At 32.0% G+C, this 26,620-nt stretch overlaps 3 protein-coding genes across 3 annotated transcripts; 1 reads left to right on the top strand and 2 right to left on the bottom strand.

The window, feature by feature from the left end:
* Positions 1–2,597: 2,597 nt before the first annotated feature.
* Positions 2,598–17,035, bottom strand: LOC119615088 (translational regulator orb2-like; the record flags this gene model as incomplete). Its single annotated transcript, XM_037971160.1, has 3 exons — positions 16,792–17,035; positions 4,715–5,175; positions 2,598–2,944 (listed from the first exon to the last, which is right to left on the bottom strand). Coding segments are annotated over exons 2-3 (372 nt in total), but the record flags the coding sequence as incomplete, so codon positions are not given.
* Positions 17,036–18,025: 990 nt separating this feature from the next.
* Positions 18,026–21,753, top strand: LOC119615089 (valine--tRNA ligase-like). The gene is made up of 7 exons (XM_037971161.1): positions 18,026–18,205; positions 18,270–18,712; positions 18,772–20,043; positions 20,100–20,549; positions 20,617–21,067; positions 21,145–21,323; positions 21,533–21,753. Exons 1-7 carry the CDS (start codon positions 18,100–18,102, stop codon positions 21,581–21,583), a joined length of 2,952 nt encoding a protein of 983 aa, XP_037827089.1. The 5' UTR covers positions 18,026–18,099; the 3' UTR covers positions 21,584–21,753.
* Positions 21,754–21,839: 86 nt separating this feature from the next.
* LOC119615087 lies at positions 21,840–23,016 on the bottom strand (the record flags this gene model as incomplete). Its single annotated transcript, XM_037971159.1, has 2 exons — positions 21,840–22,785; positions 22,858–23,016. Coding segments are annotated over 2 exons (1,034 nt in total), but the record flags the coding sequence as incomplete, so codon positions are not given.
* Between the last annotated feature and the right edge of the window lie 3,604 nt (positions 23,017–26,620).

Genomic DNA, 26,620 nt, shown 5'->3' with positions numbered 1-26,620 from the left:
AACTAGAACTGAACTAGAACTGAACTAGAACTGAAGTAGAACTGAACTAGAACTGAACTAGAAACTCAACTAGAACTGAACTAGAACTGAACAGAACTGAGAACTAGAACTGAACTGAACTGAACTAGAACTGAACTAGAACTGAACTAGAACTGAAATAGAACTGAACTAGAACTGAACTAGAACTGAACTAGAACTGAACTAGAACTGAACTAGAACTGAACTAGAACTGAACTAGAACTGAACTAGAACTGACTAGAACTGAACTAGAACTGAACTAGAAACTGAACTAGAACTGAACTAGAACTGAACTAGAAATGAACTAGAACTGAACTAGAACTGAACTAGAACTGAACTAGAAACTGAACTAGAACTGAACTAGAACTGAACTAGAACTGAACTAGAACTGAACTAGAACTGAACTAGAATGAACTAGAACTGAACTAGAAACTGAACTAGAACTGAACTAGAAACTGAACTAGAACTGAACTAGAACTGAACTAGAACTGAACTAGAAACTGAACAGAAACTGAACTAGAACTGAACTAGAACTGAACTAGAACTGAACTAGAACTGAACTAGAACTGAACTAGAACTGAACTAGAACTGAATAGAACTGAACTAGAACTGAACTAGAACTGAACTAGAACTGAACTAGAAACTGAACTAGAACTGAACTAGACTGAACTAGAACTGAACTAGAACTGAACTAGAACTGAACTAGAAACTGAACTAGAACTGAACTAGAACTGAACTAGAACTGAACTAGAACTGAACTAGAACTGAACTAGAACTGAACTAGAACTGAACTAGAACTGAACTAGAACTGAACTAGAACTGAACTAGAACTGAACTAGAACTGAAACTAGAACTGAACTAGAACTGAACTAGAACTGAACTATAGAACTGAACTAGAACTGAACTAGAACTGAACTAGAACTGAACTAGAACTGAAACTAGAACTGAACTAGAACTGAACTAGAACTGAACAGGAACTGAACTAGAACTGAACTAGAACTGAACTAGAACTGAACTAGAACTGAACTAGAACTGAACTAGAACTGAACTAGAACTGAACTAGAACTGAACTAGAACTGAACTAGAACGAACTAGAACTGAACTAGAACCTGAACTAGAACTGAACTAGAACTGAACTAGAACTGAACTAGAACTGAACTAGAACTGAACTAGACTGAACTAGAACTGAACTAGAACTGAACTAGAACTGAACTAGAACTGAACTAGAACTGAACTAGAACTGAACTAGAACTGAACTAGAACTGAACTAGAACTGAACTAGAACTGAACAGAACTGAACTAGAAACTGAACTAGAACTGAACTAGAACTCAACTAGAACTCAACTAGAAACTGAACTAGAACTAAACTAGAACTGAACTAGAACTGAAACTAGAACTGAACCAGAACTGAACTAGAACTGAACTAGAACTGAACTAGAACTGAACTAGAACTGAACTAGAACTGAACTGAACTGAACTAGAACTGAACTAGAAACTGAACTAGAACTGAACTAGAACTGAACTAGAACTGAACTAGACTGAACTAGAACTGAACTAGAACTGAAACTAGAACTGAACTAGAACTGAACTAGAACTGACTAGAACTGAACTAGAACTGAACTAGAACTGAACTAGAACTGAACTAGAACTGAACTAGAACTGAACTAGAACTGAACTAGAAACTGAACTAGAACTGAACTAGAACTGAACTAGAACTGAACTAGAACTGAACTGAACTGAACTAGAACTGAACTAGAACTGAACTAGAACTGAGCTAGAACTGAACTAGAACTGAAACTAGAACTGAACTAGAACTGAACTAGAACTGAACTAGAACTGAACTAGAACTGAACTGAACTGCACTGAACTGAACTAGAGCTGAACTTAAAAATTACTGTCGACTATTTGCAGCGACGAAAACATTATTTGTTCTAATATTATTATATTAATTCCTTTTAAAATATTCAACCACAATAAACAATGACTTTTGAAAAAAAATAATTTGTGCATAAATTTCGTTATAATTTCTGTGGGTACCTTTTCTTTTTTTACGCATTATAGATAAATTTATTTATTTTATTTTCAAAATTAAAAGCCAATTCGCAATAATCATAAAAAATTGTTTATATTTAGGTACGTACACGTAAAGGAATGACTCATGCCATTCTTAAGAAATATTTGTTTGTATAAACAGGAAAAACACAATTTAAACAGTAATATTTAGCAAATTCAACACGTTTTTGATAAAAACAAACTAAGATACTAAAAATTGAAACAGTTTTTTAAATATAACGCGATAAAAACATGTCACTGGGACAAATATTTAAATGTAACTAAAAGCAAATCAAAAAATATTTAAAATACCAGCCCTCCTTAGTAGTAGTGGATGGAAGAATGTGAGAAAACTAAAAAATTGATGACAAATCACATTAAACAAACTGAAAAAAAAATTCCCTTCTTTAACGACATTTATAGAGAAATAAAAATAGTTATAGATAGGCTTTTTCAACACTGCATAAAGAATTTATAAAATAATAGCAATAAACGATAATGTCGTGTGCAAGTTCAAAAATACTCACATTATTTATAGGATTTTGATGATGTTGCGAAGGACTGGTTGATAGGGAATCACCACCTCCTCCACCACCACTAGCGCCAGTGGCTGTTATATTAGCATTGTTGGTATTCGATGAACCGATAGTATTGCCACTAACGCCGCCACCACCACCACCACTTCCTGTATTTGTGGCTGACGTATTAGTGGTATTTGTTGTATGAAACGATTGAAATATGTCATCAATACATTCATCGCCAGCATTAAAACGTACAGTTATGGGCACTGTAGTCTGAGTGGAGGAGGTTTGTCCTGCCGTGGGTTTATTTGTGCTGGGCGATGAGGCGTTATTAGTTGACGAGCTTGAAGAACCTGTAATAATAGTGAAACAATTTTTTAAAATTAATTTTAGGATCGTTAAATATTTAAAATTATTTTATTTTTGGAAACGTAGGTTATTGACAACTCTATTGACTAGTTTCTTGACTGCTCTATAAACAATTCTATGGACTAGTCTATTGACAAATTTATTTATTATGTACTAAGCTATTGACTGGTCTATTGACTAGTCTTTGCACTAGTGTATTACCTACCCTATGGACTAGTCGATTCACTATCTATGGTTTAGTCGATGGAGTATTCTATGGACTAGTTTAAGAATTATTCTTCGTATTAAGTATTATATAACCTAATATGTAAACTAGTCTATGATCTATTCTTCGTACTAATCTATGGTCTTCGTGCTAATCTATAGTCTAAGAACTAGTCTATTGACAAGTTTATTGACTAACTTATCTATGGTTTAGTCAATTGACTATTCTATAGACTATTGAGTCTCGTCTATGGACTAGTATATAGACTAGTCTATGAACTATTCTTCATACTAATATATGGACTATATTATTAACTAGTCTGTGAATTATGTATTGACTAGTCTATAGTCTATCCTATTGAGAAGTTTATTAACTACTCTATGAATGCCGCACGTCTCTCAACGAGATGACGAGACATTCGAACATCACCCTTATTTGGGTCAAGGGACACAGGAGAATATGTGGCAATGATATTGCTGACACATTGGCCACGCTTATCATACTGGAAATAGATCAATTCTGTGGTATTCCACTTCTTGCAATAAAGAGAAAACTGCTACTCTATTGCTTGTGACAAATGGTCGCGTGAACACACTTGCTCTAAAGCTAGAGCGCTGTGACCCCATATGAATCCATGCAGGTCTAACTATCTCCTTGGTCTTCAAAGACTACAATTAGTTAAGCTGGTATCGATTATTACTGGCCACTGTAAATTTGGAAACCATTCTAGACGCATTGGTCTTCCGTTCAATGATTTCTGTAGGAGTTGTCAAAATGAGGATGAAGAAGTGACTAATCTTATCTGTAATTGTCCTACCTTGGCTGAGACCCGAATTCGATCGCTTGCATCGGCCTACTTTGGCGATCCTATTCGAATTATAGTATATTCAATTGGAACGTCTTATGGTCTTCATTAATTTATCAAAATGGGTTTGAAATTCGAATTCCCACTAACGGTTGCATGGCAATTATGCCTGGTTCTTTTCTTCAACGGTTTCTTGACACCTCCTATCTGTGTCTCCTATTCTCTCTTTCCTACTTTTTCTTCTTACAGGTTACAAGTAAAGCTGCATTGACATTGACTTGTGATAACGATTGATTTGACAATGGACTAGTAATCCTAGTCTATTGACTAGTCGGCTGATTATTATATTGAATGAACTAGTCTATGGTCTACTCTATAGACTTGTCTATGAAGATTAGTGCTAATACTTAGTGCTAATACTTATATTGACTAGTCAATTGACTAGTTTATATAAAAGACTATAGAGTAATATATTGACTAACGTATGGACTACCTATGATAGTTTGTAATATAGAAAAAGTACTTAATATAACGTGACAGTACGCCGGCCAAAATGGACTAAAAAAGTACAATAGTACTGAATTTTCCATGTCATTATCGACTAAATTTGTATTGAATGCAAACTTTAAAACGAGTATTTTACAATAGCACATTTAAATTTCTGAATCTGTAAGAAATCTTTTAACCTAAACTTTAAAATCTCCTTGTAACTTTCAAATTCTTAATAAAAAACATTTCACTTACTTTTGGATATTTTTAAAGAGTCCATTTTTGTAGTCTGTTGTTATGATTATATGAATGTATATAAAAAAAGGAATTTTTTTCTATTGCTTTATTGTTCAGCTCCTCAGTTTCTATTTGTTTGTGATAGTTCTTCTAGTTTGATGTATTACGGAACCAGTAACAACTGTTTGTTGTCTTGATGTGTTCACACAATTCTTTCTTTTTTTTTATTTCGGGCTATTATTAAAAACAAGCAAATGTATATAGCGTCAACAAACTGACACCGCCAACAACAGCAACCCAGCACACGTCTCGTTCTCTTGTTTCTTATTTATACTTGGTTTATCTTAGTTGGTTAGTTGACAATTTCTTATTCTTGGTATTTTTTTCTTTATTTTTTTGCCACTCGTTGTTGTTTTTGTTGTTACTATTAATTCTACTTGCTGACTTGTTTGTTTTTGTTCTGTATATTCTCAGTTGCCCTAATTTTAGAACGTCACATTTTTGTGTTGCATTGTTGTTATAGCCATGAGTGTGTATGCCCCAAATACCGGAATAGTTGTTTGTAGTAGCCAGTATAGCACCAGCCAGCAAGTGATCGTTGATTATTTGTTTGTATATTTGTTGTTGACAAAATGAAAATCGTGTCGAAAAATTCATCATCGAATAAAAAATATAACAAACGTAAATAAATCATAAAAAATGTAGTAGCAGCAGCAGTAGTAGAGAAATAGCATCAGCAGCATAATATTAAAGTGTGGTCAAATTGTTTTAAGTGGCAAATAGTCGTAGTAGTATTTGTTGTAGGAAGTAGTTCAGGTGGTATCATCAACATCATTTTTCCAAGGCAAATCCATGAAGAATGGTGTAAATTTTGTAAAGAAAAGAAAAATAAAGAGAAATAAATAAATAAATATAATAAAAAATTGTTTTAATTTAATACATTGTTATTAAACAGCAAAAAGGTGGTTTGATTGTTGTTTATTTTCTTATATTTATTATAAGTTTGTAGTTGTTTTCAATGACATTTTGTTAAGTTTTTGGTTAAAATAGTTATTTATGTTTTTTTTAGGAGAAAATAATTTGAAACTTTTTAACGATTTCCTTGAACAGAAATATCTACATAACTTAAATAAAAGAAACAAGAAAAAAGAGGAAAATACATTTTTCAGATTCAGATCTAAACAAGAATTGTGACAGAAGATCTGAATCCTCACTAAAGCCTCCACTCGATATAACGATTAATTTTCCTGATAAAACCGCACAGAATGCCTCCAGCAATATTTCCCAGTTCGTCGTGGAATCTATTTTATAAAATTTTTACATGCAACACTTTTAATATAATATAGAGCTCCCCAATTCCTAATAGAACAATGCCCCATTAAAAGTCATGTCAAAGTCCTTAGACTACTACTATCCAATCCAATAAGTATTTTCATTGCTTTACAATCCAGATTGCATTGATTGCCATTAATACAATGTTTTCCAATTTGTCGCACTTTTTGTTTTAAACCCTGTAATCTCTGACTCTAGAGCTCCCCAATTCTTAATAGAACAATGCCCCATTAAAAGCCATATTTAATGGACTCGACAACTTCTATCCAGCCCAATAAGTATCTTCGTAGCTTTCGTCCATTTGATACTTTACAATTCATATTACTGTTCCAGGAATGATTAGGGAATCATTCGAAGTTCATTGTATAATAGAGGCAAATAGGTCTCTCCTTCCAATTCTTAATAGAACAATGCCCCATTAAAAGCCATATTTAATGGACTCGACTACTTCTATCCAGCCCAATAAGTATCTTCGTAGCTTTCGTCCATTTGATACTTTACAATCCATATTACTGTTCCAGGAATGATTAGTGAATCTTTTGAAGTTCATTGTATAATAGAGGCAAATAGGTCTCTCCTTGCAAGTTCTTCCGCCACCTCATTTTCCTGAGGAACTGGCGGAAATTGCGGGACTTTATCTTCGCAGACTTCTAGGTTTTATCAGGGGAATTAGACATTTCTTTAAATGAGTTTTTAAAATGGAGACTCAGATTATCTCACATTCGAAGAATAGATTTTAAGATAAATCTTTTGGGTTAAACCCCCTTGGGAATCGACCTGTTACCATTCATCTCTCCTATTTACCTATGTTCTTTCTTTTTCCATTGTTTTGTTTCTTCATAGAAAGTGAATATCCAAAGTCACTTTCTATGAACTGAATCACAGTGGACCTTATGGTATCCGAGTGGAATTGCACTTTTATAGGGTTTTGGGATTACTCCATGCCACCTTGAAAAAGTTCAAGTGATGGAAGACTTATTTGGCTGTTCCAAAGGGCATAGGGCACACACAAATAATTAACACTTCGAATCCTTGCATCTTAATGTAGATTATTGCGTTGCGAAACCTCAATTCGACAGACGCTTTCAAATCCGAGTTCCTCCGAAATCCTCTTTTAGGGTACCTAATTATTGTATTTTACAGGCAGAGAGATTTGCTATCAAACGTGTCGCCAACTGGCTGAGATGTTATCAACTATCGGGTGATATACATATGTATGTATATATACGGACAGCAAAGCTGCGATCAGAAGTCTAGGGGAATCCTGGGTATCACTGAATGAGATAGTGAGTCCCTGGACATAGTAATTGTCAGGAAAACTGTATAGCTGACGAACTTGCCAGGAATGGTGCGATGAAAGGGAAAAATGAAATCGAATTTCTGGTATCTCCCTTACAAACTGTAAATCACTGGTTTAGACTGAACTATATGAAATGGCTCAAATCAGATAGTTCAGTGGAACCACCTGTCTCACTTCGAGGTGATGCTCCCAGGTCAAGTTTATTATTAAGATTTCGCAATTGGCAATCACGCCAGAAGAATGGGTCTCAAATATAACGACTGCTGTACGAGTTGTAATAATGAAGAGGAAGAGGAAACAACACCTCATCTCCTCTGCTATTGCCCACCAATCAATGAAAGCAGAGAACAATGTGCTTTGCTGCTCTATCTTGTTTGGATGAGCTATCTGGGATATGCCTTAAAAATATCCTAAACTTTGTGAATCAAACTGGTTGGTTTAAATCTGAAAGTAGAGAGTAATACTTAAATGGAATCCTACGACCACTAGGGTATAGCCTCATGTGAGCCACTCATGATTGATTGAGTGGCTATTCTTCTTACCTAAACCTAACCTAAACCCATAATAATTCTATCTCTACATATTTAGATAGGAATTCATTATTTTATCTTTGTTTTTTCTTCTATTTTTTCAACAGTATTAGCGGATATTGTTGTATCTGGTAAAACCGTCTAGCCAAAGTGTGCGTAATGAATAACACAAAAGTATCTTGTTCAAATGTCTTATCTGAATTTTGTGGGTGCACCAGGGTTTCCCAAGGAGACATGGTAATATTTTCTTGAATTCTCTTTCCCATTCATCTTGCAGTCTCTTTTCTCTTATAGCTTCGTTTCTAGATGATTTACCTGTAATGTGAGGTCATCTTGGGTGCCTCTTTGCAACTTTATAACCCTTATTTATCTAACCTAACCTTGATATTAATTAAAAAAATTAAATTTAAATGCAACAAATTTGTTCAATGCTTGATATTTATTTACTAACATAAATTAAACTTTAATGCTAATTAAAAACCCAAAATGTTGTTTACCCCAAATCACAGCAATTCAAATTTTGTTTTGAATAAAAATAAGTGCCATAGTAAAGACAAACTAAATATAACCCAATTACAATAGGTGCTCTTTTTAACTAAAACCAGAGAAAAACTAAACAAACAAAAAACAGAACACAGATTTGAAATTAAAAATAAAAAGAAATTAAAACCGAAAAAAAGACTAAACAAAACATAAAAGAGAATCACATGTTATCACATGAATGGCAAAAAGCAGCAAACCAACAAACGACCTAATAACTGGGATAACTATACATAAGAGTAAGGGTTATATACCATTATCATGTAGTACCTATGTATGTATATTACTAGGTTACTTTTTAACGCCTGCATGGGTGGTATGCAGGCTTTTCGGTTAAATTCTCTGAACTACGCACTATAGAGCATAAAAAAAGAACTAACCTAAAAATAATACAAAGTGCATATTTCAGCAATTTTCCAAAAATCTGCTCTCAAACACACAATACGCATCATAATGCTCTTTAACAGCAGATGCTGTCAAATACAAAATTACTATGTGGCAAAATAAAAGAGACAAGAAGAAAGAAACATTATTTGGAAAAAATACATTGTAATTTTATGGAAATTGCATACAAAATTTGAAAACAAAATTTTATTGACACACATATTCCTTTGTTGATGTTTCCAATTTTAAATATTTGATTAAATTTTTGCTTAAATGTCATAAGTTACACTTAGTCTGTGTGTATAAAGGAATGTGTATAATAAAGCTGGAAACAAAATAGAAAACTGTAATAACCACCCTTTTTATTATTATTAAAAGTCAAGATTTTTTTACTGTCATCCCAACCAGAAAAAAAGATACCCAGCAAAACTAACTTATAATTAAATGAGTATTACATACCGTCTGCATTACATAGAAGAAGTTTGGTAATGACTTACAATGGCCTCCGATAGGTTAGTGGTTAGTGTTCTAGTCTGGTAGACCGGAGGCGGTGGGTTCGATTCCCACCAGAGGCACTGGTAAAGTAGCGCAAAACCTATTCTCATCGGCATTTTTTTCAAAAACAGAGCTTGAACTTACATAACTCCTTATTTGCAAGCGATCGTGGTAAGTACTTGCCTTTTATATTATCACCGCCATGTTAAAATATTGACTTCAAATGCTATTGGATAATGAAAGTTTTTGATGGGTATATAAAATAATATAAGCAAATCTTAAATGCACTATATTGAATTTTGTTATTGCTTTTGCTGTTATTGTTGTTGCTGTTCAAGAAGAAAAAAAAAAACTGGGCCATGCGCGCTCTATTATTATAAAATTTGTTGGATGGTTGGTTGGCTGACTGGCTGGTTGGTTTGGTCTATTTTTCTTGTTTACCTCAACTATTACGTTTGAGTACACATCGTCATCATAATCATCTGTGTGTCTGTATCATTTATACACAACGTCACCATCACCATCGCCACCACTATCACCATCATCATCATGTTTAATTTTATCATTGTCAGTAAGTAGTTTTGTAATTTTGTTGCTGTTATTGTACACAATGTTCCAATTTTTTTTTTGTATTTTTTTTTTGGGGGGGGAGGTTTATACAAATACATCTGATCTGTAGACATGGTTATAAATGTATTATAACTTTTGATTTGTATAGTGTTTGTTTATGTAAGTAATATTACTCAAGTGTTATTAACTGCTGTTTTATTTGTCTGTCTTGCCCGCTTGTCAAAGTGACTTACCATTGATTTCAATTTGTGAAAAATAACAACAAATCGGTTAAAAACTACAACAACTGTCAGAGAGCGGGTTGTATTAATAGTAGAAATAAAGACAAATTTAACAACACAAAAATTTGAATTTTTAAAAAATTACCTACTGAGAAATTGGTCTTCATCAAAAGCTTCATAAACCCACAAATCTTTGTAAACAAGTTTTTAAACAGAATTTCTAAATTTTTTATTTTATTTTGAATTTTCCACCTTCTAGTTTTTTTTTTACGATTATCTATTTTATTTCTCTTTATTATAAACATGTGGGAGAGTACTACTTGTACGTCGGTACAATTGCCAACAGATGATAGATGGAAAGTTTAATAATAGTCATAACTACTACTATAGCAGCAGCAGCAATAGCAGCGCCAACAAAAATTATAGTTAACTATTATTATTATTATCGTAGCGTAAATGAAAAAAAAAAACTTAATCTCGTACAATCAAAATAATGTCATCAATTAGTTTCGACAGAAAAAAGCAAATAATAATAGAAAAAGTAACTATTATAGAAAGGAATAATTCGCAATAACACAATTCGTGTGCTGTTACAATTGAAATGTTTGCTCAAAGACATTTATTATTACAAATTGTCATTTTCTTTGATAAATTTTCTAATCGAAATGTTAAAATGTTGTATACCACAAGTTAATTTTTATTATAAAATTACTAATAATTTAAAAATTAATTTTTTTTTTGTAATACATACATATTTCGAAGTGAAATATCAAAATAAACTAGAACTGAACTAGAACTGAACTAGAACTGAACTAGAACTGAACTAGAACTGACTGAACTGAACTAGAACTGAACTAGAACTAGAACTGAACTAGAACTGAACTAGAACTGAACTAGAACTAGAACTGAACTAGAACTGAACTAGAACTGAACTAGAACTGAACTAGAACTGAACTAGAACTGAACTAGAACTGAACTAGAACTGAACTAGAACTGAATAGACCTGAAATAGAACTGAACTAGAACTGAACTAGAACTGAACTAGAACTGAACTAGAACTGAACTAGAACTGAACTAGAACTGAACTAGAACTGAACTAGAACTGAACTAGAACAGAACTAGAACTGAACTAGAACTGAACTAGAACTGAACTAGAACTGAACCAGAACTGAACCTAGAACTGAACTAGAACTGAACTAGAACTGAACTAGAACTGAACTAGAAACTGAACTAGAACTGAACTATAACTGAACTAGAACTGAAATAGAACTGAACTAACTGAACTAGAACTGAACTAGAACTGAACTAGACTGAACTAGAACTGAACTAGAACTGAACTAGAACTGAACTAGAACTGAACTAGAACTGAACTAGAACTGAACTAGAACTGAACTAGAACTGAACTAGAACTGAACTAGAACTGAACTGAACTGAACTAGAACTGAACTAGAACTGAACTGGAACTGAACTAGAACTGAACTAGAACTGAACTAGAACTGAACTAGAACTGAACTAGAACTGTACTAGAACTGAACTAGAACTGAACTAGAACTGAACTAGAACTGAACTGGAACTGAACTAGAACTGAACTGGAACTGAACTAGAACTGAACTAGAACTGAACTAGAACTGTACTAGAACTGAACTAGAACTGAACTAGAACTGAACTAGAACTGAACTAGAACTGAACTAGAACTGAACTAGAACTGAACTAGAACTGAACTAGAACTGAACTAGAACTGAACTAGAACTGAACACACTTTTAAGAAAAATCGAGTTTTGAAATTCGAAAGTTTAGTGTCAAATAATAACACAGGTCGACAAAAATATACTTTTGTGAATGATCGAGCTAAATCCGAATCTGACCTCACATTTTCTTCATTACCTGAGAGATTCCAGATATCTTGTCCTGAAGTTAGGTATGGATCCAATATTTTATAAACAATATTTACACAGCATAACAACATCTGCACTATAGTATTGTAGGGTATACCATAAATATAACGAAAACCATTATTTTTCAAAGGCTTTTTCAAATACTATTTTAAAGTTGTCAGAATGGACTTTCAGATGTTATTCAACATTGTAAAAATTAGATTGTCTTGGCGCTGTTATAACATCTCAAAAAAGGCCGAAAATTGCATTTTTTTTAAACTTCAGTAAGCGATATCTCATGAATCAGATGTAATAGAAAAAATGTCCTATTACCAAAGACTAGCTTGGTCTCAGTGTTTCGACTTTTTTTAAATTTTGTCGTAAGTAACATATATTTTGAAGTTATGTACTTTCTTTGGGTAGGAACTACCAAAACTATGAAATTTACATTAATTTAATAATCATTCTTTATTTTATTTTATAATTAAACTCTCACCTTTAAAAGTCTATTTATTAATTATACATTACTGTTTGTTACGTACTTTAAAACAAAATTTGTCATTATTAAAAAATCATTATCTTTCTGGCCAAAGTTTATTAATAATTAGTTTATAAATACTAATAATAATAAAAAAACAAAGGAAATTTAACATTACAATAAATTTACTAATTAATTACTATGTAATAATTTCTTATTATTTTGAAAACTTTTTTTAAAGGTGTTTAATTATGTCCTCAATAGTTTAAAAAACTAATGACGTCTTTAAAATTAAATTCCTCAAAAATAAAATATAAAATAATTGATCAATGTTCAAAGTTTTTCTATTGTTTAAAGAAAATTTGTTTCTAATGACAACATTACAACGTAATCAAGTAATTATTAATTCGAATAAAGTTCGTATGCTAATAGTAGCGAAGTAAAAACATTTATATCATGTCATATTCTAAGGACAAATAATTTAGAAAGAAATTTTTTACAATTTTGTACTACAAATAAAAATACTAAAATTAATGATTGAATGTCAAAGTGCCGTGTAAAATAAATTACTTAAAAACACTTTTTATTTATACAGACTGGGGTATATTTGTCTTTATATACATTTGTATGTAAGTAAATTATTTACTTAAAATAAGCAAATATGTATATGAAAAGAAGGGGATGATTAAATAAACTCACATTAAGTTAAAAAATAAACAATAAGAAAAGTAAAAATCTGATTAACTACTACAATAAAGCGACAAAAATTGCAGACAAATAAATAAAATTTATATTTGCTTAGTATTTTAGACGATTTTTAACTGATATAGAATAACAACAAAGAAATAATAAAAATTTATTTTTTAGACTATCAATATAAAATACATATTTATTTATTTATCTTGTACATGTTCAGGCACAGGTTTGAAAAATTTATTTTTAAATTATTTTTCAATATAATATCTGACGTTCTTATCAGGCTAATCTATTAATTGTCAAATTTTTTAATAATATAAACCCAAAATAATACTGTCAATATACATAATTCTTAAACATACAATCATGCACATATAATGTATGTACTGTGCAAGGCGACTATAAAACGGAGTCATTTCAACAGCTGATTTTTTTATTCATGAACATTTATACTGTCAAAATTTATAACAATATCAAGATGATGATTGAGATATTAACAGTATGCATCATACTTCGCGAAAGCTTATACCAAACGAAAGTTTTTCTTAAAAAGAATGTGCTAATAAAAGTGATTGACTATTGTTCTCGATCAATAAATCAGTATTTTGAAGTAAAAACTACAACTGAATTTTATCTGAACTAGAAGTGAAGAACTGCCCTAGAATATAACTAGCAAGAACTGAACCGGACCATGAACTGAACTAGAACTGTACTAGAACGGAATTAGAACTAAGCAAGAACTGAACTAGAACTGAGCAAGAACTGAACTGGAACTGAACTAAAACTGAACTAGAACAGAACTAGAACTGAACTAGAACTGAACTAGAACTGAACTAGAACTGAACTAGAACTGAACTAGAACTGAACTAGAACTGAACTAGAACTGAACTAGAACTGAACTAGAACTGAACTAGAACTGAAATAGAACTGAACAAGAACTGAACTAGAACTAAACTAGAACTGAACTAGACTGAACTAGAACTGAACTAGAACTGAACTAGAATGAACTAGAATGAACTAGAACTGAACTAGAACTGAACTAGAACTGAACTAGAACTGAACTAGAACTGAACTAGAACTGAACTAGAACTGAACTAGAACTGAACTAGAACTGAACTAGAACTGAACTAGAACTAAATAGAACTGAACTAGAACTGAACTAGAACTAACTAGAACTGAACTAGAACTGAACTAGAACTGAACTAGAACTACTGAACTAGAACTGAACTAGAACTGAACTAGAACTGAACTAGAACTGAACTAGAACTGAACTAGAACTGAACTAGAACTGAACTAGAACTGAACTAGAACTGAACTAGAACTGAACTAGAACTGAACTAGAACTGAACTAGACGAACTAGAACTGAACTAGAACTGAACTAGAACTGAACTAAAACTGAACTAGAACTGAACTAGAACTGAACTAGAACTGAACTAGAACATGAACTAGAACTGAACTAGAACTGAACTAGAACTGAACTAGAACTGAACTAGAACTGAACTAAACTGAACTGAACTGAACTAGAACTGAACTAGAACTGAACTAGAACTGAACTAGAACTGAACTAGAACTGAACTAGAACTGAACTAGAACTGAACTAGAACTGAGCTAGAACTGAACTAGGAACTGAACTAGAAATGAACTAGAACTGAACTAGAACTGAACTAGAACTGAACTAGAACTGAACTAGAACTGAACTAGAACTGAACTAGAACTGAACTAGAACTGAACTAGAACTGAACTAGAACTGAACTAGAACTGAACTAGAACTGAACTAGAACTAGAACTGAACTAGAACTGAACTAGAACTGAACTAGAACTGAACTAGAACTGAACTAGAACTGAACAAGAACTGAACAAGAACTGAACAAGAACTGAACTAGAAATGAACTAGAACTGAACTTAAACTTATCTAGAACTGAACTAGAACATAAATTAACAAGAAATGTTCCATTTGAAGTCAAAATATATGATTTAAACTGTTTATCAATAGGATCGAAAAATATACGAGATATAATCGGTCAGTCCAAATTAATCGACAGCCGTACAAACAGCTTTTACCTAGTAAAGCCGTTTACACTCATTAAAAGTGTTTGATTCCTAAAAGTCTTAATAAAATAGTCGTCATACCTATTCTATATTCGAGAATTTGCATAAAAACACTCAAAAACTCGATTATAATGGATAAAAAATTATAGACTATTTCTTAATTAGGTATAAAATAATGCAAACAATCCAATTCGAATTTATAATTTTCGTAATATTATGAAATTTAATTAAGTTTAGTACCATGCTAACAAATAGCAAAATAGGGGACTTTAAATTTTTTTTTTATTTTTAGTTAAAGCTTTTGAAATTCAAGTTTTATCTCAAATAGTTATGTGTTTAATTAAAAAATCATTTAAGGATGTGTCTAATTATTCTAATTATAATTAAAATGATAATAATTATTAAAAAATAAACATGAAATGAAAATAACACAAAAAGGTAGATAAGAAACAAAATAAAAAAGTACCTAAACAATTACTATCTTTATTTGTTTTGTAGAATATTTTCATAAGATTGTTGTTGTTTCTGTTCAAATTTAATAATTTTTTCCAGTTTTACTTCAGAAAACAAAATTTGTTTTTTTTTTTCACTAAATGTAAACATTAACTAACACACAAATAAAATAAACGAGAAAACACAAACACGAAAAATAAATATAAAAGAAAAAAATTAAAACAGGAGAGTGGGGTTGTTTTTAGTTGTTTTTGCTTTACTCACTTAAAAACTCTCTTGGTTTGTTTTTAGGTTAAGTTCCGTTTTTTTTTCGGTTTCCAAAAAGGGGGGTTTGTTAATTTTTATTTATTCTAGCATTTGCTTGTTTGTATTTATATTTTGTTACTTTATGTGATGTAAAAAATTCAGGTGATTTCTCTGGGTTTTCTTTTTTTTGTATTACACTTCTTCCATGAAGATTTTTTTCTCGGTGTTGTAAAAAAAAGTAGAGGAAGAAAAATTTTTTTGTTTGAAAACCCCTTGGTTTTTTACATAATTTTTCCAATTACAAACAAATTTATTTAATTTTTTAACAAAAGCTTTTTTAATTTTAACAATTGAGTAGAAAAAATTAGTTTTCGTTGGTTTATTACAAAAAAAAAAACGTATTTTTATATGTATGAAAAATATTTTTTCAAATTTTAATTATGAAATTATTTTCACACGCGCTCTATGTTCTTTCTGTTTATAACAACAGCCAGTAGTTTTTTTATTTTATTAAGTTTAGTTTGATTTAATTAAGTTTTTCTATTAGATTTTTAAATATTATGGGTTATTTTTGTTTTCCGTAAAAAAATTTAGCGCGTTTACGATGTGAATGCTGTAAAATTTTTCAACCAACTAATTGGAATTTTGTGTAGGGAAAAATCAATCTTTTTGTGGTTTCTCTTTTGACCCTTCAATACGCACCTGCGCTGTTTTTCTTTGTTTTTGCTGCTAATTTGACATTTTGTTTTGTAACACCATTTTTTTATTTCGTTTTTTTTTTCTTTCTTGCAAAAAATGCTAATTAGAAAATTATTCTAACTATAAAATTAAAAGAAATTTTATTACCAATTTTATGGGGAATTTAAAATATACTTCGTTTTTAAAAGATTTGCTTAAAAAACTCCCACTTTATATTTCTACTTTACCTTTTTTCCGCTAGCTTTTATCTATTTTTGCTGTCGTAATTTTCTTCTTTAAATAGAAGTTTTCTTTTGTTGTTTTTTGCAAAATCTTTTTTATTTTTGCATATTCTCTAGCAGTTTGTTGTTATTTTTAAGTTATTCTATGCATTTATTTATAATTTTTGATATTTTTAACTATTTTTTCACTGCAACTATACCCGGACAAATTTTCTTGTTACGTCTTCTTATTTTTTTGTGTATTTTTCACATCCAAGTGCAGAAGAACAACAACAACTGATTGTCATGGTTGTATAAAAAGGGGAGTAAATTTTTATAACAGTGCTGGTATCAGTTGTAAAGTATTTTAACTAAAAGAACTTTTTTAATCAAAAATATTAAAAAAATAAGAGTAATATATTTTTGAATTTTTTATTAAAATTTCAAATGTTATTATTAAAAAAATATATGACTTTATATTTTCATTAATATGTTATGTTCTAAAAATACTTGTAATCAAAAAAGAAGGTAGGAAAGAAGGTATAAATAAAAGTTGTATGGGTCGTCGAAAAAGGAGTTAATTATTATACCTTACACCACTATAGTGGGGAGGGTGTTATGCGTTTGTGCTGATGTTTGTAACACCCACAAATTTATCCTACATCCACCTTAAACTATAACAATCGGCTCAAAATCGCTTTCTGAATCGATTTAGTTATGTCCGTCTGTGTTTCCATTTAAAGCTTGTGCGCACCCTACATACTCTTCAACGTTATTGAAAATGGTTGAAATCGGTCCATTTTTCGCCTAGTCCCCATACAACCCAACCACCTGAATAGGACTTTTGAATTCATAATTATGTTAAATGTTCTAATATGTCAACAATAATCGCAAAACTTAGTTTTATAGAAGTTTAAATGCCTCCATAAAAACTCCCCTTCAGAAAATGACTTGAAGATCAAAATTCACTTATAAACACTTATAACACGATGAAATTCTTTGATATAGACGTAAATTCCTCTTCCAAAAATTTTTAAGGATAGACCCATATAAGCCCTCATGTAGAAAATATCTTTGGTGTAGGTTATCATAAGGTCGGCCATGCCTGAGTAGACATACATTAGTACATACTATTTTATTTTTAAATAAGTACATTTGGTCAAAAACGAAAGAATACCATATTACCCATATAGCACTGTATTACCATAAACAAATCATTTCATTGTCACAAAACGAAAAGAAGAAGAATCAAAACAAAAACAGATGATCGGCTTAACTCTACAGCTGATGTAATCATTGTTAAAAAAGCGAAATTTTCATAATTTTTTGCTAAAAATGTATAAACTTTTGCAATTTTCTAATAAAATAAATCAAAAAAATTATGTAAAACCTGCAAATATATTAAATTACCTCCAGCGACAACGTTGGGCTTCAAATTTAGGTAATGACACTTACAATTTCATTGATAAATTTGGCATAAACTGTTTTATATTTTTCTGCAACAGCCTCCTTAGCACCGGGTTATCAACCAAAATTAGTGGAACAAGACAAATGGCAGAAGAGTTACTCACAGCCTAGCGAGTCTAAAGGTAAATGTAAACCGGGTACCTTTCGTATGTTGCTGCCACCACCCAATGTTACGGGAAATTTACACTTGGGTCATGCTCTCATGGCCACAGTACAGGATGTCATATGCCGGCAACAAAGACAATTGGGTTATGAAGTTGTTTGGATACCGGGAACAGATCATGCTGGTATTGCCACCCAAGTGGTGGTGGAAAAGAAATTACTAAAAGAGAAAGGTGTCACTAGACATCAAATAGGACGTGAGGAGTTTTTGAAGGAAGTATGGAAATGGAAAGAAGAAAAAGGTGAGGGCATAACTCAAGATTTGCGTAAGTTGGGTTGTACTCTAACATGGGATAGAGAGTATTTTACCATGGATAAGGTAAGTGGAAGTAGATTTTTATTTTTAATTTTTAGGTTAAAGAAATTGTAATCTTTTAGCGTCAGGCTTATGCGGTCAATGAAGCATTTATACGCTTGTTTGAGGAGGGTCTTATGACACGCAGAGAGTCTCTAGTCAATTGGTCCTGTGCCTTAGAATCAGCCATTTCTGATATTGAGGTAGAAATTTTGGATTTGAAAGGTGCCACCGAAGTTGCGGTGCCTGGTTATGATAAAAATATTACTTTTGGCCGCATTTATGATATAAAGTATAAAATTTTGGGTAGTGATAATGAATTTATAACAGTATCCACCACCAGACCTGAAACTTTACTGGGCGATGTGGCTGTTGCTGTAAATCCTACAGATGAGCGATATAAAAAGTATCGTGATATGCCGGAGGTTTTGTTGTGGCATCCCTTCCGTGAAGAAACTATACCTCTAGTATTCGATGTAACAGTTGAACCAGAGTTTGGTACAGGCGCAGTTAAAATTACTCCGGCTCATGATCGTAATGATTTCGATTTGGCCAATAGGCATTTACTTAAAGCGAAACAGGTATTTACCCCTACCGGTGCCATAAATGAGGACTACAAACAGTTTGCTTTATTGCCACGTTTTGAGGCTCGCGAAAAAATTTTGCAACAGCTAGGAGAATTGCAGCTATTAACTGGTGTGAGGGACCATAACATGCAATTACCCATTTGCTCACGCTCTAAGGATGTCATCGAGTATATGTTGAGAAAACAATGGTTTTTGCACTGTCAACCCATGGCCGATGAGGCTTTGGCTGAAGTTTTAAGTGGACGTTTACAAATTGTACCACCTAATTTTGAAATTGATTGGCAAAAGTGGCTGGAAAATTGTCATGATTGGTGTGTGTCGCGACAATTGTGGTGGGGTCATCAGATACCAGCCTATAAGGCTGTAGATAATACAACCAATGAAACCACTTGGGTGGCTGCTCATTCAGCGGACGAAGCTTTAACTAAAGCAGCAGACATTTTAAGATCAAACTCTATAACAGTGACACAGGATTCTGATGTTTTGGATACTTGGTTTTCTTCAGCTTTACTACCATTTTCCGCCTCCAATTGGCCTTCTGAAGAATATAAGAAAGATTATCCTTTAGATGTTATGGAGACGGGGCATGATATCTTATTCTTTTGGGTAGCCAGAATGGTAATGTTGGGTGTGAAGCTGACGGGATCAGCACCTTTTAAAAAAGTACTTTTAAATGGCATAGTATGTGATGCTCATGGACGTAAAATGTCCAAGAGTTTGGGTAATGTAGTGACTCCTCAACAAGTAGTGCAGGGAGCTTCACTGGAGGTAAATTATTGCTCTTAATATTCATATCTAAATGATCAAGTTTATATACATTTTAGTCGCTACAAGAGGATGTCAAAACTTCCCACAAAGCGGGCATTTTAAGTGCTGCAGAGTTGCAAAAATCCCTTAAAGGTTTGCAGCGTATGTTTCCTCAGGGTATACAAGAATGTGGTACAGATGCCTTACGTTTTACCCTTTGCAGTCACAACATCAAAAGTCATTTTATCAATTTCGACGTCAATGAATGCTACACCAATAAATTGTTCCTAAATAAAATATGGCAAGCTACAAGATTTACTTTGGGAGCAGCAGAACGTTTAAATATGCCCTTAAATGAAGTGGAATCTATGAATCATGTGCCCCTAACGAAATGGGATCTATGGATTTTAAGTCGTTTAGCGGAAACCTTAAAAATATGCCAAGAAAGCTTTGAAAACTATAATTTACATGCCGCCACCCACGCTTTAAAGCAATTTTTGTACAATAATTTATGTGATGTGTATGTGGTGAGTTTAATTATCAATATTTCCTGTTAATTAGATTCAATTAAGTTAATATACTTACTTAAAATAGGAAACCTGTAAAGCTAACATAAATTCCCAAAAGTCAGAGGGTTACATACACTGTGCCACTTTAGCCACTGCTTTAAGCTGGTCTCTACAGGCAATGAGTCCTTTTACTCCCTACCTAAGTGAAGAATTGCTAAAATATTTGCCTCAAAATATCGAAATTGAACTAAATAGATTCCATAATCCTCAATTAGAGCAAGAAATTAATGAAATTTTGGATATTTCACAAAATATAAGACAACTTAAGAGTCGTCATAATATATCCAAAAAATATGATCCACAATTAAAGCTGTATGCTCATAATGAAGAAGCTTTACAGCTCTTGCAAAGCCATATACAGGAAATACAAGCTTTAACTTTGGTAAGAGGTGTACACTTGGAAATGTTGACTGATAGTTCTAAAACAAATAAGGATTTGAAATTATTTTCCACTGCTGGACATTTGTGTAGTTTTGGTGAGTTTATTTGTTGGCATTTGTATTATTTTTTATTTTTATTTTTTTTTTAAATAAACTTGTTTCTGTTTTTTAAGGTATTTCCACGAATGATTTGTACAAACCTAAGGAAGAAAAGTCAAAGTTAGCTAATAATCTTAACGAACAGAAATTACAGAAACTGGAAGCTGAATTGAAACGCTATCAAATGCGTATGGAAAATGAGGGTTTCCGTAAGTCAGCCAGTGCTGAAGTACAGGAGAAACATGCCCAAAAGGTAAGAGGATTTCTAGGTTTTCTTTAACATTATAATAAAACTATAGACTAGACTATAGACTAGACTATGCTATAGAAAACTAGACATCAATTCGTGTGAACTTGTTTCACAATTAATCACAACAAATTCCCAAATGTTTCCTGAGTTCCTAAATTAAATTTTTAAAATCTTAAATACTTTATCTTATATTTCTTTTCCTTTCATTACAGATCCAACAATTGGTGGTAGAAATTGAAAAAATTAAATCCATTGCTAGTTGATTGTTTGTTTTTAAATATAAATTATTATAAATAACTATTGTTTTTTTCTTTTTATTACAAAAATATGCGTTAATATTATGTTATATTGTAATTATAAAAAAACTGTTTAAACTTAAATTAAATTTCTTAAATAAAAAAAACTATTTAAAGGCTAAAAGTCCTTATTTTACTTAAATTAAGTACATTTGTTATTTTATTTTCCTCTGTTTTTTTTTTTTTAATTTTTAATTTGTTGTTAATAAATCGTCTTAAAGCTCTCAACCTATAAATTCCTCAGTCATTAAAAAAATAATGATTTGTATAAAAAAAAACACTGCAGCATTCTCATCATATAACCGGACAGCCACTTTGTGAATACGAAAGATAAAATCCACGATTTGATATATCGAAATCCTCATTGTCATCTGTAACGACATACAAAACAAAAGGTTTGGTAGAGCTGGTGGTGGATACCAAACCCAAACCACAAAAACGATCACTGGGTAAGGTGTTACCATTTTGTGTGGGATTTGGTATGATAACAAAGTCGGTGGTACATTCTTGACTTTGTACTGCCTCCGTGGCCAAGAGTGAAGGATCTACAGCACCCACATCATTGGTGAGAGTAAAGGAATAGGCATCCGAGTCTACTTGGCTCCAGGTTATAGAACATTTATTTGCACCCATACGTATACAAATGCCATAACGATGATTAGCTATTTGTCTACTACCCGGCACACCAATCGAATTGGGTAAAGAACTGGCCGCCGAACCATAATTGAAACTCTGTACGGTGCCACTGTCCTCCATATAGTATTGCAGGCAGCCGGAGGGCGCCAGTGTGGGTGAGGCACATGCTAATTGTGCTATTTGTAATTGCCACTGACGATTAAAGGTATAACTGGAGGAGGTGGCTACTGAAATGGTTATGGGTGATTCACCATTGAAATCTACATAAACATGTTGTCCTGAATTATCACCACATATGGCTGGTACACGCGACGAACCGCCCGTTATCTGTAGAGAATCGGTCAAACAGAAACCATCACCATTTGGTGGAGCCAATTGTAGCGAAAGAAAATCAATTCTAAGTTGACAAATATTTGAATCGCAGGGTTGCACCACTATGGTACATCGGCCGCCGCCACTGTAGGTACCCGGATAGCCGGAGTTGTAGAAATAGGTGTTATTGTATTGGGTGGTAGCGCCGCAGGTTTTCTGGTCTGTGTAAAGATAGAGACATTATTTTTAGATTAATTTTATTTTTAAACTAAAGAACTACTTAGTTTCCTTACATATACAACAAACCGCCTGATTGGTAATGGTTGAACAACCTCCTGCTGAAACTCCTCCATTATCGGCACATTCTCCTCTCACCATACAAGTGCCATGAAGATTATTCTTGCCCGTACACACCTCATTGGCAAAACGACCAATTGTATAGAAAGGAAACCCTAAAAATTAAAGATAACATTTCTATAACTAAAATTTTTAATATAAAATTCCAACATCTGCAATTAGCTAAAAAACTAACAATTTTTTAAATTTTTGTTAGGAAGGATAAAGTTAATAACTGAAAAAATTTTGTTAAAATAAGAAAATTCGTCTACCCTTTTCTCCTACTCTACCCCTCTAGCAAAAATTTCATTTCATGTCATTCCTTCTAATTTAATCCCCATTTCAGTTCTCAATAAGCCGTGGTCGCGTAAAGGTGTCAGTCGCATGTCGTTAAATTAAAATCTTAAAAAAGTGTTATTAAAACAATAAAGAATTAAAGCAAATTTTAATAAATATATAATAAAGTGCAAATTTAATTAAAATTAATAGTTTTTTGTTTAAAAAGTGAAGAATTTAATCCTCAAAATAGCCAATTTAATAATCTCAAATACGCATTTTTGCAAGTCACTTGTTTTTTTGTTCCTTACATACATATACACATACAAAAGTATACGCGCATCTTCATAAAGAAAAGAAAAAACAGCAACAGTTTTGTTGTTTTTGTTTTGGAGCTCAACTTTTTATTTGTTTTGCTTGCGCTATTGGTTTAACAACAACTACTTTTAGTTTCATTTCCGTTAGCATATTATTTCTCATTTCCTTGTTCCTCTCTGATTCATTTTTTGCATTGTTATAAATTTTTTAGATTTTCTGTTTTTAATATAAAATCCTTAATAAGAGTTATTAATTAATAGAAAATAGTATAAAAAGGAAACCCTAAAAATAAATAAAAAACATTTCTATAATTAAAATTTTAAAAACAAGATTCCAACATCTGCAATTAGCTATAAAATAAACAATTATTTAAAGATTTTAGGAAGGATAAAGTTAATAACTGACAAAAGTTGTTATGTTATTAAAATTAGAAAATTCGTGAACCCTTTTCATCCACTCTACCCCTATAGTCTTAATTCCATTTCGTTTCATGTTATTCCTTCTCATTGAATCCCATTTCAGTTCTCAAAAAGCCGTGGTCGCGTTAAGGTGTCGGTCGCATTTCATTTAAGTAAAATCTTAAAAAAGGGTTATTATATCAGTAAAGAATTATAGGAAATTATGATTAAAATCTAATAGAGTACAAATTTAATTAAAATTAATAGTTTTTTGTTTAAAAAGTGAAGAATTTAATCCTCAAACGACCATATAATAATCTAAAATACGCATTTTTGCAAGTTACTTTTTTTTCCTTACATATACACATACGAAAGTATACGCGCATCTTATTGTTTTTGTTTTGAAGCTTAAACTTTTATTTGTTTTGATTGCGCTATTGGTTTGACAACAACTACTTTTAGTTTCATTTCCGTTAGCATGTTTTTTTCTCTTCATTTCCATGTTCCTTTCTGAATAATTTTTTGCATTGTCATAGAAAATGATATATTAATTTATTATAATAACAGTTAATAGTTTACAAAAAACAATTTAAAAATTTCTTGCTAAAATTGGCAAATTTATTTATCCATACCAAATAAAATATAAACAAGAGAGTATATGTATTTTGCAATAAACAAAAAATAACTAGATTATAGACTAGACTATAGACTAGACTGTAGACTAGACTATAGACTAGACTATAGACTAGACTATAGACTAGAATATAGACTAGACTATAGACTAGACTATAGACTAGAATATAGACTAGACTATAGACTAGACTATAGACTAGAATATAGACTAGACTATAGACTAGACTATAGAATAGACTATAGACTAGACTATAGACTAGACTATAGAATAGACTATAGACTAGACTATAGACTAGACTATAGACTAGACTATAGAATAGACTATAGACTAGACTATAGACTAGACTATAGACTAGACTATAGACTAGACTGTAGACTAGACTATAGACTAGACTATAGACTAGACTGTAGACTAGACTATAGACTAGACTATAGACTAGACTGTAGACTAGACTATAGACTAGACTATAGACTAGACTGTAGACTAGACTATAGACTAGACTATAGACTAGACTATAGACTAGAATATAGACTACGACTATAGACTAGACTATAGACTAGACTATAGACTAGACTGTAGACTAGACTATAGACTAGACTATAGACTAGACTATAGACTAGAATATAGACTAGACTATAGACTAGACTATAGACTAGACTATAGACTAGACTATAGACTAGACTATAGACTAGACTATAGACTAGACTATAGACTAGACTATAGACTAAGACTAGAGACTACTATAGACTAGACTATAGACTAGACTATAGACTAGACTATAGACTAGACTATAGACTAGACTATAGACTAGACTATAGACTAGACTATAGACTAGACTATAGACTAGACTATAGACTAGACTATAGACTAGACTATAGACTAGACTATAGACTAGACTATAGCTAACTAGACTAGACTATAGACTAGACTATAGACTAGACTATAGACTAGACTATAGACAGAGGGACTAGACTATAGACTAGACTATACTAGACTAGACTAGACTATAGACTAGACTATAGACTAGACTATAGACTAGACTATAGACTAGACTATAGACTAGACTATAGACTAGACTATAGACTAGACTATAGACTAGACTATAGACTAGACTATAGACTAGACTATAGACTAGACTATAGACTAGACTATAGACTAGACTATAGACTAGACTAGACTAGACTATAGACTAGACTATAGACTAGACTATAGACTAGACTATAGACTAGACTATAGACTAGACTATAGACTAGACTATAGACTAGACTATAGACTAGACTATAGACTAGACTATAGACTAGACTATAGACTAGACTATAGACTAGACTATAGACTAGACTATAGACTAGACTATAGACTAGACTATAGACTAGACTATAGACTAGACTATAGACTAGACTATAGACTAGACTATAGACTAGACTATAGACTAGACTAGACTATAGACTAGACTATAGACTAGACTATAGACTAGACTATAGACTAGACTATAGACTAGACTATAGACTAGACTATAGACTAGACTATAGACTAGACTATAGACTAGACTATAGAGTAGACTATAGACTAGACTAAGACTAGACTATAGACTAGACTATAGACTAGACTATAGACTAGACTATAGACTAGACTATAGACTAGACTATAGACTAGACTATAGACTAGACTATAGACTAGACTATAGACTAGACTATAGACTAGACTATAGACTAGACTATAGACTAGACTATAGACTAGACTATAGACTAGACTATAGACTAGACTATAGACTAGACTATAGACTAGACTATAGACTAGACTATAGACTAGACTATAGACTAGACTATAGACTAGACTATAGACTAGACTATAGACTAGACTATAGACTAGACTATAGACTAGACTATAGACTAGACTATAGACTAGACTATAGACTAGACTATAGACTAGACTATAGACTAGACTATAGACTAGACTATAGACTAGACTAGAGACTAGACTATAGACTAGACTATAGACTAGACTATAGACTAGACTATAGACTAGACTATAGACTAGACTATAGACTAAACTATAGACTAGACTATAGACTAGACTATAGACTAGACTATAGAC

This window comes from Lucilia sericata, unplaced genomic scaffold (genome assembly GCF_015586225.1).
Source record: "Lucilia sericata isolate MDLA Ls3-8-SP2 unplaced genomic scaffold, ASM1558622v1 Contig004063F_arrow, whole genome shotgun sequence".
Taxonomy (NCBI): Eukaryota; Metazoa; Arthropoda; class Insecta; order Diptera; family Calliphoridae; genus Lucilia; species Lucilia sericata.
Note: the sequence above shows the minus strand (reverse complement) of the source record. Positions and strands in the feature narration are given on the sequence as shown.